At 39.6% G+C, this 14,025-nt stretch overlaps 1 protein-coding gene across 1 annotated transcript in view; it reads left to right on the forward strand.

Moving 5' to 3' along the window:
- The first annotated feature begins 5,803 nt into the window (after positions 1 to 5,803).
- Positions 5,804 to 14,025, forward strand: part of LOC306886443 (PDZ domain-containing protein 8-like) — a 38,133-nt gene continuing 29,911 nt past the window's right edge. The window contains exon 1 of the mRNA XM_079443548.1: positions 5,804 to 6,812. Within this exon, the coding sequence (XP_079299674.1) occupies positions 5,947 to 6,812 (866 nt within the window). The 5' untranslated portion in view covers positions 5,804 to 5,946. The remainder of the gene's footprint in view (positions 6,813 to 14,025) is intronic.

Genomic DNA, 14,025 nt, shown 5'->3' on the forward strand with positions numbered 1-14,025 from the left:
TTAGTACAATAACTTTGGGAGTAAAAAATGTTTCATTTAAATGCTATGTAGGAATTTTAAATATTTAATTTGAAATCATTTTTAAACATTATATTAAAAACTGAAAACATCTCGGGTAGAGAACACATAGCCTATACTGCTTAAGTCATATTTTAAAAATAAGCATATAAGGTATTTTACTTCAGAATCAGCTTTATTCGCCAAGTGTGACAAACACACTAGGAATTTGTTGTGGTTTTTAAGAAGCTCTTGATACATAGATGCATACATAGGCTACATACATATCTGACATGAGAACAGAAACATTTAAATAAGACTTAACAATAATAATAATAATAATGTGTAAGAATCTGGACAGAAGATTTATGTACAGATTTGTGCCTCATTTACTCTATATATACAGCTGTTTAGAAAAATATGCATATATTTACAAAGTACTAGGGAGAGAGTCAGTAATTAGAGATGGGGAATGAATTACAGGCATGAATTACAGAACACAGGTAATAATTCCCGTGTTAGTTGTTTAGGCTGGAGATGGCATGGGGGAAAAACTGTTTTTATGCCTAGATGTTCTAGTGCACAGAGATCTGTAGCGTCTGCCTGAGGGGAGAAGCGCAAAGAGATCATGTCCAGGGTGAGAAGGGTCTGTGATGATGTTTGAACCCACACCTCCATTAGGAGATCAGAAGCCTCATTCTCTGAGAAAATAGAAACCTTGAGTCTGGCGCCTTTGACCACTCGGCCATTCTGATTTTTATGACATAATGTAAGGATTTTTTAAATATTTAATATAATTTGAAATAATTAGAAAACATTAGGTTAGGTTTTGTAAAGTAATTTATATTTGACAAAATTATAACACACACTTCTTTGCTTAAATTATATTATTTTTAAAAAGCAAGGCTTTTTAATTTCCAGTCTCTAAAAGATTCTTGTCAGAAGTTGGATTTGAACCCACGTCTCCATTTGGAGACCAGAAGCCTCATTCTTTGGGAAGGTCAAAACCTTGAAAATGACGATTGGACGAATCCCTAAAGCCTTCTACAGACTGTACGATTTCAGCAGTCTTACAAGATTATGTCAAATCACACTGTGCGACATGGAACTAATAATTCTGTTTGTTTAAATGTTTTTCGAATTCACTGCTACTGCTTTACCCTCCAGACCCAAATTTTCATAATCAAACTCCATCATAAAAATAATTATATTTTATGATTTGAACTTTGATCATATAAAAAAAGAGACAAACACAACCCCTTTCAGTATTTATTGCGTGCTAATTATTTATATAAATTGTTCAAACCTTTATATATAGTCACATGTTAATTTAATCTTACAACTTAAACAGTACACACACCTGATAGTAAATACAGTATATATAACATCTCGGTTACATATGTAACCATGGTTCCCCAAGTAGGGAACGAGATGCTGCGATGACGTCATTGCTTTGGGACATTGCACACCCTCGGTGTGACCAATGTCTGAAGCCCTTATACCATCACGCCAATTTATTGGCCTAATAGCACTTGGCAACGCCCCCCCATGCATACGTACCATATGCTATATCAGCGTGCCACGTGCTATTTCATCAGATTTCCAAAATGACAAAGGAAGCGCTATCAATGTATGGAATGGCCCTCATCGCAGCATCTTGTTCCCTACTCGGGGAACCATGGTTACATATGTAACCGAGATGTTCCCCTTCCTAGGTTCACTTCAATGCTGCGATGACGTCATCGCTTTGGGAACACTATACCATAACGCCTGACGTACCTTAGATAGCTGGAGACCAAGGAAAGCATCTGCTCAAGCGGATAAGACCCGGGAGCCAGGAGCCATCCTCACATCTAGACTGTAGAACTTGATGAAAGTGCTAGGAGAGGACCATCCATTGACGATCCTTTCAGAAAGGCCTGAGAAGAAGCCACTACTCTCGTGGAGTGAGCACGTAGTCCTAGTAGGCTAAAGAGATAGCTTCAACTATCCAATGCGACATTCGCTGTTTGGTGACAGCGGAGCCTTTGCTCTTACCACCAAAACACACGAACAGCTGGTCAGATCCACACCACTGAGCTGTGCGGTCTACATAGATTCTTAATGCCCTCACCAGACAAAGATCCATGTTACCTGATCCCGCGTCAGCGTGGGAGAAAGCCTCTAAGACCACTTGCTGAAAACGAAATGGATACGAAGCAACCTTAGGAACATAATCCTAAACATAATAAAAAAACATAACACAATTGAAAGATCCCAAGAAGGAACTCGTGTCAGGCGGAAAGGCCTAAGCCGTCTCGCACCCTGCATAAAACGTGATACCAAAGGATGACGACCGACTGAAACATCTCCTGTGTATGTACCGCAGATATGGCCGCCACATACACTTTGAGAGCAGCGGGGGTCACTCCCTCTGAAAAATGACTCTGAAGAAACTCCAGCACTGAACCAATGGGGCAATGAACTGACCCAGATGCAATGGGGAAGACAGGGAAAACCAGAGCAGGCAGTGCGTAGTCATGCTCAAAGCAAATAGATCCACTTCCGCTCGTCTGAACCTCTGCCATATGAGATTCACCACTTGAGGGTGAAGTCTCCATTCCCCGTCCTTCAGCCTCTGCCTCGAGAGCAGGTCTGCTCCTGAGTTCAGGTGACCTGGGATATGGACTGCTCTGACTGACAGGAATTTGGTGTGCAACTACTGGGTGTGCAGCCATTAACTTGATTGAAACAATCAATCCCCATGTTGGCTGGCAGCAAATACCCTCTCACAAATCCCGTTTGATCTTTATCAACTCATGTTTCACTGCTGCTGGAGATCTGATCTATTTCAGTCCAGAGACACACATTTATAATAGATTACAAAAGTGGTAAACTAAAATCAAACTGTGGTGAACATTACTCCAGCTCCATCTTGTGGACTGTCAAAGATAGTGCTGAACAAAACGGACGTAATTCCTTTAACGCAACAAGCGTTCCCCTTCCTAGGTTCACTTCAATGCTCGAAGCAAACAGGGGGTGAGAATGTAATCCTCCTTGACGATTCAGGTATGAAACTACAGTCATGTTGTCCGTCTTAACTAACACATGACAGCCCGTCAACTGTGGTAAGAACTACCTGAGAGCCAGGAAGACTGCTAGTAGTTCCAAACGATTTATGTGCCAACTCCGCTGGTCCTCTGACCAGATTCCCCAAACTGATCGTCCTTGATGGCCCACCCCCCAGCCCGTCAGGGACGCGTCCATCGTGATAGTTTTGCGATGAAGACATGCTCCCAGCTAGACTCGTTTCTGAAGGAACTGGGGTCTTTTCCACGGTTTTAGAGCACGAAAACCTCACCGTGTCACCGTAATACTGCGAAACGGATGACAACAAGGTGAAACGTTCTGGCTCTTGCTCCACCACTGAAACGGTCACATATGGAGCAAGCACAACTGAACTACAGGGGACGCTGTCGCCATCAGACCCAACAACCTGAGACACAAGCCTACGTGGACTACTAGACGTCCTGTCTTGAACTGACTGAGACAGGTCTGTAATGACTGCACACGTGCGGGAGTCAGACATGCCCGCATCGTGTGAGAATCCATGACTACCCCCAAAAACGTTGTTTCGACACGGTGGCGAAATCAGCGGCATTAGTAATCCGCGCCGAAAAAGGCTGCTTCCAAGACCTCGAAACCTCTTGGTGGAGGTCTTGAAAGAAGGGAAGAGGCCTACGGGGCTGGGATGGAGTGCGACTAGGGAAAAAACGGTCATCCAGTTTAGATTGGGCCTGGTTTTGCGTCGGCTCACAGTCCCATTCTAGTCACAACGTCTAACAGCTCATTGTAAGACGGGGAATTGCGTTTCTCCTGTCCGCTCGGAGGGAGAGAACTGCAGAATTCCACCATTAAATCCTCTGAGTCATTGGACAACACATCATCGTCATACGGACCACAACCAAAGGAAACCGCGCTGCGGGCCTCCAGGGTAGACCGTAAATCGTCATTGACGAAAACAACCGGCTCAACATAACGCTCTTTTAGCTCTTGAACATGGCCGGGTGAGTGCACGAGGAAAAGCGAATACTCCGTCATCTCACTCTCCATGGGCTCTAACTCACACGCGGTCACCCTAAGCGATCATCTCATGCGGCGCCTCGGCAACCGCAGAAACAGATTGGCGGGGGTTAGACGCAGGGCCTTTAGAAAAGGCTGCGAACCTCGAGTGTCATACTTTAAGCCGCAGGCTATCACAGTGTTGACAATTGAATAGGCTGCTAAGCGCCGCTTGGGCGTGATTATGGCCCAAGCAAAGCACGCACCTGTCATGTGTGTCTCCCACTGTGTTGAACCTTTCAGACGGCTAATAAATTAGCGTGATGTATAAGGGCTTCAGACATTCGTCACACCGAAGATGTTCACAAAGCGATGACGTCATCGCAGCATTGAAGTGAACCTAGGAAGGGGAACGCTTGTTGCGTTAAAGGAATTACGTCCGTTTTGTTCAGCACTATCTTTGACAGTCCACAAGATGGAGCTGGAGTAATGTTCACCACAGTTTGATTTTAGTTTACCACTTTTGTAATCTATTATAAATGTGTGTCTCTGGACTGAAATAGATCAGATCTCCAGCAGCAGTGAAACATGAGTTGATAAAGATCAAACGGGATTTGTGAGAGGGTATTTGCTGCCAGCCAACATGGGGATTGATTGTTTCAATCAAGTTAATGGCTGCACACCCAGTAGTTAAACATATGCATTGCTATTGGCTGAGAACTAAACAGTCCTCAGAAGCAGTTCCCTGACTTAGTATTAGAAAATGGGGTTTTGAGTTTAGGCTCTGTAAAGTTTTGAGAAAGCTGTTTAGGTCATGTAAGTCCCTCTGCCCATTTCTGTTAAAAATGTTACTTGCAAACGTAGGTCTAAATACATGTGCATTGCATGAAATATGACGGTCTGGGAAAGATTAAATTTCTCAGCAGACAGCATTAATTTTTTCAAAGACAATAATAATGAATAGATATTTGCAGTAATAAAATAAAATAATAAAATATTAACAAAAGGCTCCAGGCTAAAAGAGATTTGCAGTAAAAATGCATCACTAAAACGGTCATTTTACAGTTTAAGTCTCATGTATTAGGACTCGTCAGCCCATTAATCTCAAAGGGGCGGTTTGTTTGTTTGTTTGTTTATTTATTTATTTAACACAAGCAACACAATGCTAAATGTTCCATAATAATATACTTTTTAACTTTTTAACTGGGTAAATTATATAAGCAGCAAATTTTAATAATAATAATAGGCCTAATAAAGGTTCAAGAGAGGAAATAATAACCTCTAAAAATTGTAGTAGAAAATGGTACTACTTCAGTGATCAATAGCCTACAATGCAAAACATTTCACGTTCATTTATTAAATAAAAATGGTTTGGAGCCACATTGTTTGATTTAATGTACGGAACTTTCTATTTAATAAATGTATATGTTTTTTCTCATGGCCTTTGCATTATATCATAATTTCCATTAAGTTAAAAAAAACTACATTTAGTTCCCTCTTAATGATATTTGTCAGTTCAAAACATAATTTTTGCATATAGGCTATTTTATGAAAAAATATAAATAAATAAATGGTTTCATTGTCATAATAACAAAAAACGCACGAATAATCAATATTCAGCATGCAATGTTCCAGTACGTTTCTTGTGACAATTTTTATGCATTAGCCTATTTGTCGCGATCACAGCCATTCGGTCGCTTCCCGGCAGATGCCGTCATGACGTAGGACTTCCAGCGCGTTGACGCGATGTTACGTTCCACCAATCAGCGGCAGTTTCCGAAGCCCAGGAAAAGAGCAGATGATATGGCAGCTTTGTGAGCGGCCAGGTGGAACTCGCTTTTGTTTAATCGCGTTGACAGCGGAACATGAGTACACTTTAACCCGCACGCCGCAGCGGGGGATACGAAAATGATATACCTGATATTAATTTCTGCCTTCTCCGGGGCCATCGTCACGCTCCTTCTGCAGCTCTTACTGTTGTACCGGAGGAGCCCAGAGCCTATCGCTAGGACAGTTCAATATGTCAAAGCAGTTCCTGATCCCGCACTGAAGGATTACTTTAGCAACCAACAATCAGACATCACATCGTCTGCCTCCAAACAACCAGAGGCCGCTTCTCCCAAGCAGCAAGAGACCACCGTCCCTGGCAGCAGCCCCAAACAGCAGCCGTCCTCGCCACCGCCTTCATGGAGCGACACTCAGCACACCTCCAAAGCAGAGACATGCGATTTCCTCAATGCCATATTTCTCTTCTTATTCCGCGAGTTCCGAGACACCCCAGTCGTCAGGCACTGGATCACCAAGAAGATCAAGGTAGAGTTTGAGGAGTTCCTCCAGACCAAGACCGCCGGGCGTCTGCTCGAGGGGCTCAGTCTGCGGGATTTCTCTCTGGGCAACTCGGTGCCCGTTTTCAAAACAGCCAGACTCATGAAGCCGGTGGCTCTCAATGAAGACAACATGCCAGAGGAGCTCAATTTCGAGGTTGACTTAGAATATAACGGCGGCTTTCATCTGGCCATCGATGTCGATTTGGTATTCGGGAAATCGGCTTATCTGTTTGTGAAGATGACACGAGTGGCAGGCCGCTTGAAGCTGCAGTTCACCCGCATGCCTTTCACGCACTGGTCCTTCTCCTTCCTGGAGGACCCGCTCATAGACTTCGAGGTGAAGTCTCAGTTTGAGGGCCGTCCTCTGCCCCAGCTCACCTCCATCATAGTCAATCAGCTCAAGAGAGTTATCAAGAAGAAGCACACTTTACCAAACTACAAAATAAGGTAATGTCTCTCTCTGTCGTAGTGCAGTACTTCTCGCCTGTCCCTTGCCTGAAGTTCATCTGGGGTCTCGGGTCTGGAGTGAATGTCCTCAGCTTTGGCAGAACAGTCAAAGTTAGGGGTCTTGAAGATAAATGATTACAGATGATCCCAAAATTAATTCCCTCCATTGTTATTTTTCAGTTGTGACGTTGGACAGTGTTCGATTAGATCCGTTTTATTATGCTGATACCAATTTTTTTTTGTTAAATAGTATGTCAGACCAATTTTAAGTTATTTCAAAATATTCTTAATTATTTGTCCTAATATTTGACACATTAAAACTGGTCAATATAAAAAGATAAAAAATGAACATTTTTAGAAAGAAGTAGCAGCAGCAATACTGCTACTACAAATAATACTAATGCCACTACTAATATGATAATTTTATTTGTAAAATAAAAACGTTATTATTATAACGTTTTGTTATTGTTTTGTAATGATAACAACCATTTCTTTTGTAATAACTATTATTATTTCTATTATTTATGGCATAATATTTGTTATTACCATCTAGACCATCTAATTCTTAAGCAACAAAGTCTCACTGCAGAATGAAAGACCTTTCAAACAACACATTAAGCTATTTACCGCTGTTGGATAATTTTATTTAGAGACCACCCGAATGGTGGCAATTATCATTAGACCTTTTATTAAGTCAAAAAGTGTAATTATCTGTAAAAGATATCTCTCAAGCTATTATCTGAGCATTGCTTCGACTGCACATGAAGAGTCTCGAGAGGTTGTGTAACTGGTAGTGTGTGTTCATGTCTGAATGGTGTTGTGAAAAGTGAACAGACGTACTGTGGCACTGCAATAACTGAGCTGATTGGTATAGTCATGTGTCGAGAACAGCAAGTTTGCTTCTTTTTCTCAGGGTGAAACTGGAAATGGAACCCATCTTCCCCATTGAATCACGATTTCCTTTACTGTGCTCATATTCCTGACCGTTAAAAGTGAAAACAACTCCGAGTTTTGTTACTTCCTGTTTTTAGCCGAGAAAAATATAAGGTCTGTGACTAAGACGTTCAACCAAGCTGTGGATTGATTGCTTGCAGGATTCATCCACCTACACCTCACGGCTCTCTATTACTCAGCATTACTTGGCACACCTAAAACGTTTGTTTGCCAATAAACATTAAGACATCTCAGCGAGTGTGTGTGCTTTGACTGGATTTCTCAGGTGTTGTAGATTCTTTAGGTTTAGCATTGTCTTTGTAAATCAGCAGGTGCACAGAATGGTCTGATGCAGAGTCGTTTTTTGCTCATCAGTCACATTGCTTATTTTTGTTGATATACTGTGTCTGTGTGCAATCAATATGAACATAATGTGCAAATCACAAAGTCAAACACCGCATTGAGCACCACACTGTGATTCTTATCCATTAATTTAATTGTAGAGTCCGTAGAAGGCACAAACAGTGAGATGAATTTAATCTGCGTCAGTTCAAATGGTGCATTTGAACTATGACCCCACACAGCTGGGATTGGGAGTGGTGATTTAGATCACTGCGCTCTCTGTTAAATGTCACATGCACTTAACTATTGATTAGAGTGTCTCAATAGTAGTACGAAGAGTTTGGCTTCATCAGAGACTTCTTTTCATAACATTTCTCTCTTTCCTTTGGATTCAGCATCCTGGAAGAGTTCTAGTCATCACAGCACAACCAGCAACAAACTTACTGAAGCTAAATGCTTTTCATTACCCAAAGGGAAAGAACTTCTCAATGATGTGAGACATTAAATGACACACTCATTTTCTCAGTATTGGCACCTTCCCAAAAGTTGGAATCACTTCATTGGTGTTTGAGATGAGATTTTTTCTCTTTACGTGTGTGTGGGTGGATACAGCACTCACGCACTAGTCATGTTTTACTGCCTCAGAGTTTAATGGTGTTTGTTTTAGGGCTGAGATGAAAAGTACTTACTGTTTAATTTGTCACGTGGGAGGTGACGTTAAGGAGCTGACAATATTCTCTTTTAAACAAGTGAGTGAGTGGGAACTTTGTTTAAAAAGCAGACAGCATGGCCCAGGGACAAAACAAGCGGGCAGTCCACAATCCGTTTCAGTTGTCTCTGTGTGGGATGAAAGTGTCACAGATGGAGGTGGTGTTCAGAACAGGACAAGTGTGTGTGTGTTTGTGTGTGTTTGTGTATGTGGACAAAACTGCCAGAGACTTGAATTACGTAGTGTGGTTTTAATATACTGTGTATTTATATTTACTATATTTTTGTAGCCATTGTCACGTGATCCTTCAGAAATCATTCTAATATGTTGGTTTGCTGCTCAAGAAATATTTCTGTAACACTTTAGTATAGGGGACCAATTCTCACTATTAACTAGTTGCTTATTAGCATGCCTATTATTAACATATTGGCTGTTTATTAGTACTTATAGAGCACATATTCTGCATGACCATATTCTACATTCCTAATACTACCCAATACCTAAACTTAACAACTACCTTGCTGACTATTAATAAGCAGCAAATTAGGAGTTTATTGAGGCAAAAGGCTTAGTTAATTGTTTGTTAATAGCAAAAATTGGACCTTAAAGGTGCAATAGGTGATTGTCTTCAGAAACATTTTTTGTTATGCTGGTTGAAAGTCTCTTCACATCCTGATAGCAATAATTAAGTAAAATGGTCTAAATGTATTTATATGTTCTGTGGAAGGCGTAAGACCAAGAAATGTTCGTCCAATCAAAATGCTCGTTCCGAGCAATTTGATTGACTTTAATACCTGCCTGTCAACATATATATTTGCATACCTCTGCACACCCTGTTCGCGCAGACAGCATACGTCATCAGCGCGATCACGTACGCTATGCAGACAGAGCAAGAATGGCAGACAAACATCAACAACCTGATCTTCCTCCTTGGAATTGCAGTACTGTTACTAACTGTACTATAAAGTTTTCTCACCGGTTAATGACATGATGTATTATAGTAATGTCACTGGTCATCTGATCTGTGTGCGTATATGCTTTAAGGGGGCGTGGCTTTGGACGTATGCTTTCAGTGCTATCGCTAAAGTTAGCATTTTCCAAAATGTCCTACTGCACCTTTAAAATAAAGCGTTACCAACATTTCTTATCAGTGTTGAAAACAGTTCTGCTGTTTAATAGTTTTGTGTTTAAAAATGTTAAACATTTTTTCTTAAATTACTAAAATGCAAAATACTTTTGACTTTTTAGACCATTGCACATTTTACTTAAACGCTGGGTTTGCACTGATTCAGTGAGACAATGTGAAGGGCCTTTTCATGCAGGGAAATGTTCTTTCCTCAGCAAACATCTTCTGTTATTGTGTAGTGTAGAGGACACCCTATTATGCTTATCCAGCTCCTTTGTCCAAATGTAGATCTTAACAGTCCTCAAAAGCAGGATGACAGGAGGTCTTAACTCTGTTTAAAGTGAAATTGTCATCTTTATCTGTAGCAGTGTCATGAAAGGTCTGCAATATTGGGAGATATGTCAGATACAATGTGTGAACAGAATTAACCCAAAATGGCTTACTGTTAAATGCTGAGTAATACTTTAAATAAACTACTCTGAACTAACTAACTATAGAAAGGTTTATTATAAGCTATTCATTGTACAGGAGTCCTGTTCTCTGTACCTGTGGGGGTGTTTATAAAACCCAAGACAATATGATGTCATCTCTGGTGCATGCTGGATGGGCTCCATGTCACAGATGGGCAAAACTTGAAAGTCAGAAATGTGCATTTGTTTATACGCGTTTACTTGTTCTTCAGGCATTAATGTTTCTCAGGGTGTTGTAATTAGGGAACTAATTGAGTAGGTTTCTCCCTTCCCATCATTAGTAGTTCCGTTATCACAAATAAATTATGAATGATGTTCTCAGATGTTGTAGATGTTTGATATATGGTGTGGTGCAGGTGCACGTTGTGTGTGCATAAGAATGTGTTTTTGTGATCTCTAAGGATTAACCCATATAGTTCTCCGGTTACACCAGTTGATGTCATGTCTGGTGTGTTTGCGTGTCTAGCTGTTATTGATGGGTGTTTAATGACACCTCCTGTTCTCAAAGATGGAGCGGCTCTGTATGATTGGTCAGTACAGTCCCAGTTGGGGTGTTGATCTGTACAAAAGAGTTACTGAGAGACTCCTATGCTGCATGCCCTTGAGCGAGGATCGGGACAAATTTTCCTGACTGTGCTGATTTAATGGTCCAGTTCCTCAGAGGCATTAGAGAAACACATTCTCAGTAGAAAAAGACACTGCGTTCAATCCATCCATCCATCCGTGTGACAGCGATGGAGTTTGGCTTTTTAAATGCCCCTTGCTGGAGAAACTGTCTGCTGTGCTTGTTTGAAACTGTCAACTTATAGCTTCTTCCTGTGGCGCACATTCAGAGTAAACCGGAATTGATGTGTCATGATTAACTAGTAACCTAAATTTAAAGTGGACACGCAGTGTTTGTGACGCATTTGTATTTACTGAAGGACAAAGAACCACAAAAATGTCAATATTGTAAGCACTCCCTTGGCAGTAAAAATACATTTTTGGTCTACCCAATTTCATGAGACAGCAATGTTTGTCTGGACAAACTTTAAAGGAATTGTTTTGTAAGATGGACACATTTTTCTCCACACAAGTAAATATTCTCTTATATACAATAAAAATTTCAAAAATTGTTATCAAATGTTAGATAGATTTAGTTTGAGACACCTAGCACATGAATTGGATATTCATGAGAAAAGCTATATGGTTGTTTTCACAGACAAAACAATTATTCTCTTTCAGATATGGATGCACAATATATTGATACCACATTGGTAACTGACCAATATTAGAGATGTTTTTTATGTATTGCATAGTGGATATTTAATTGTGCTTGCTTATTTCCATGCCTTTTCCAGTGTTTTTTTGTTTTTTGTTTGGTATCAGCCAGAATTAATAAAGGACGTATCAAGAAAGGCCAGTTGAGAACTATTAAAAATTTTGTCATAAAATCTAACATATATTAGGGATGCATATACTATATATGCATATATAATATAAACTATATTAGGGATTTTTAATGAATTAATTTACTTTTGCTTGCTATTGCTTTTCTATTATTACCTTTCTATTGTTCCTTTCTTGCACTCAAAGTTAAACTTTAAAACCAGTAATAATTCACTGTCATATGTAATCTTTAGCAAATCTCAAAATGAATATCCATTTCATAATGTATAATATAATGTTGTGATGACTAAATTCACTGGCTTTTAAAGACTTACATTTTTGTTGTTTTCATTTTAGACAAAATAGTGTAGAATTTAAATATATAGACTATTTATTGATTTTCAGGAATATCATTAAAAGAACAAACGGTAGATATAGGTTTTGCTTAGTTAACTGTGCCTTTTCTCCCTTGTCGTCACATTGAAAAGGACATTCTTGAGTGATCTATCAGTGACTCAGTTCTACATTCGTCATCTGTTGACTGTGCAGTGCACATTGCGGCCGTCTCAGATCATCAGCAGTGATTGACTTGACCGTGATGGAAACTTATACCTCATTCTCTCTTCTTTCCCTCTCTCCATGTCTCTAAAGTCCACTTATGTAAGTGCTCTTCCGAAAACATCTGCTGTGCTTCCGTTTGTATGCGCTTTCAAATACATCCCCCTCTCACGATACACACATTCTGTCTTTTTCTCTCTCTAGCCTCAGCAGTGCATTTAAAAAATAGTAACCTGTCCCAAGCCAGAAGGCACCGTGACTTCAAAATGCACCTCTTCGATCATTTGAGCCGTTTCATCTGACCACTGAGGTTATTGAACCTCATATCTCAAAGTGTAAACTTGCAGGGAAGGAGCTTCTGTGCACATTAGCAAATACAGTCAGGCCAAAGTTCAACTGGGACGAAATCCCTCTATTTTCGCCTTCTCATGCTCTCTTAAATAGAACATTAGAGGCTAGAGAAAATGATCAGTTTTGTAATTACTTTCATTTGATTACATCACACAAACTCCTGGGAAAATACAAACATTCCTAAGCTCCATTTCCAGAGATATTAATGCATTTAGCTGCTGTTTTTTACTATTTACTAAGGCCTGAAAATTCTCTTTGTGTAAATTAGGGTTGCATATTAAAAATGGTCTCTGACGCAGATAATAATAATAATAATGAACAAAAATCATGTTGTGACTCATAATAAATAAATAGCCTTTACTATTTTGTCTAAATCAATCAATCAATCAAAAAAAAAAAAAAAATCACTAGAAATGAACCATTTTGAATACTGCAAGTAAAATGTGCAGTATAAAAATAAACATTCATTTTTAGATTTTCAAATTTTTTGTGTGTGTGTGTTTGAAGGTAATCTAAAGGTTAAAATAAATACATTTTTGGCTGTTATTAAATAACACTCATTGTGCAGTTACGTAGCAGTGCTTACACGTGTAATGCAAAACAGGCACATTTTTTTGCAGTCAGTTCGCAGAACACACACAATAAGCTCCTAGCGCGTTCACCTGATTGGACGAAGTCATACGTTTCTTCCTGCTGCACATAAAAGCAAAGCTGGTTTGGTTTGTCCTCAGTGACCTGGCTGTGGTGAATATGAGTTATTTAGAGAGGTGCTGGTGATATGAGTGGGTTTTAATCCGGTCAGCAGCACATCCACACTCAAAGACACAACAGGTGTGTTTGTGTGGCTTATATAAACTTTTATTACTCATCTCTTACTCTGTAACTCTTATATACTTTTTTTTTTTATAGTACTAATGACTGTTAGGCGCTGAACGTGGACTATAAAATCTAATTTACTGACATTTACTTTCATGGTCTATCAAAAAATATAGTTGCATTATGAAAATTCATTATGCATTATAATTAATTATGCATTGTGTTAATTTTTAAATGACTGAAGACAGTCATATGCTTTAATAATCTAACTGAGGCGTGCGTGTGAGTATTTGCCTGTGCGTGTGTATGTATGTTTGTAGTCAACCAAGGAATTTCCTGTGGTTTCTTAAAGATTTTGCAGATATGGCAGAAATCTGAAATCTGTAATCTAATGCAATTATTGCACCATTTGATTAATGACTTAAAATGGGAAATGTTTTTTAACTGCTCACACTTAACACTTAAAGAGTACAGAGTAAGATAGAAGGTGATAGGCGAGATAAGGCCTTCACAGTCGATAGTCGTTTGCTGGACTTTTTC

Source organism: Barbus barbus (genome assembly GCF_936440315.1).
Source record: "Barbus barbus genome assembly, chromosome: 20".
NCBI classification, from domain to species: Eukaryota; Metazoa; Chordata; class Actinopteri; order Cypriniformes; family Cyprinidae; genus Barbus; species Barbus barbus.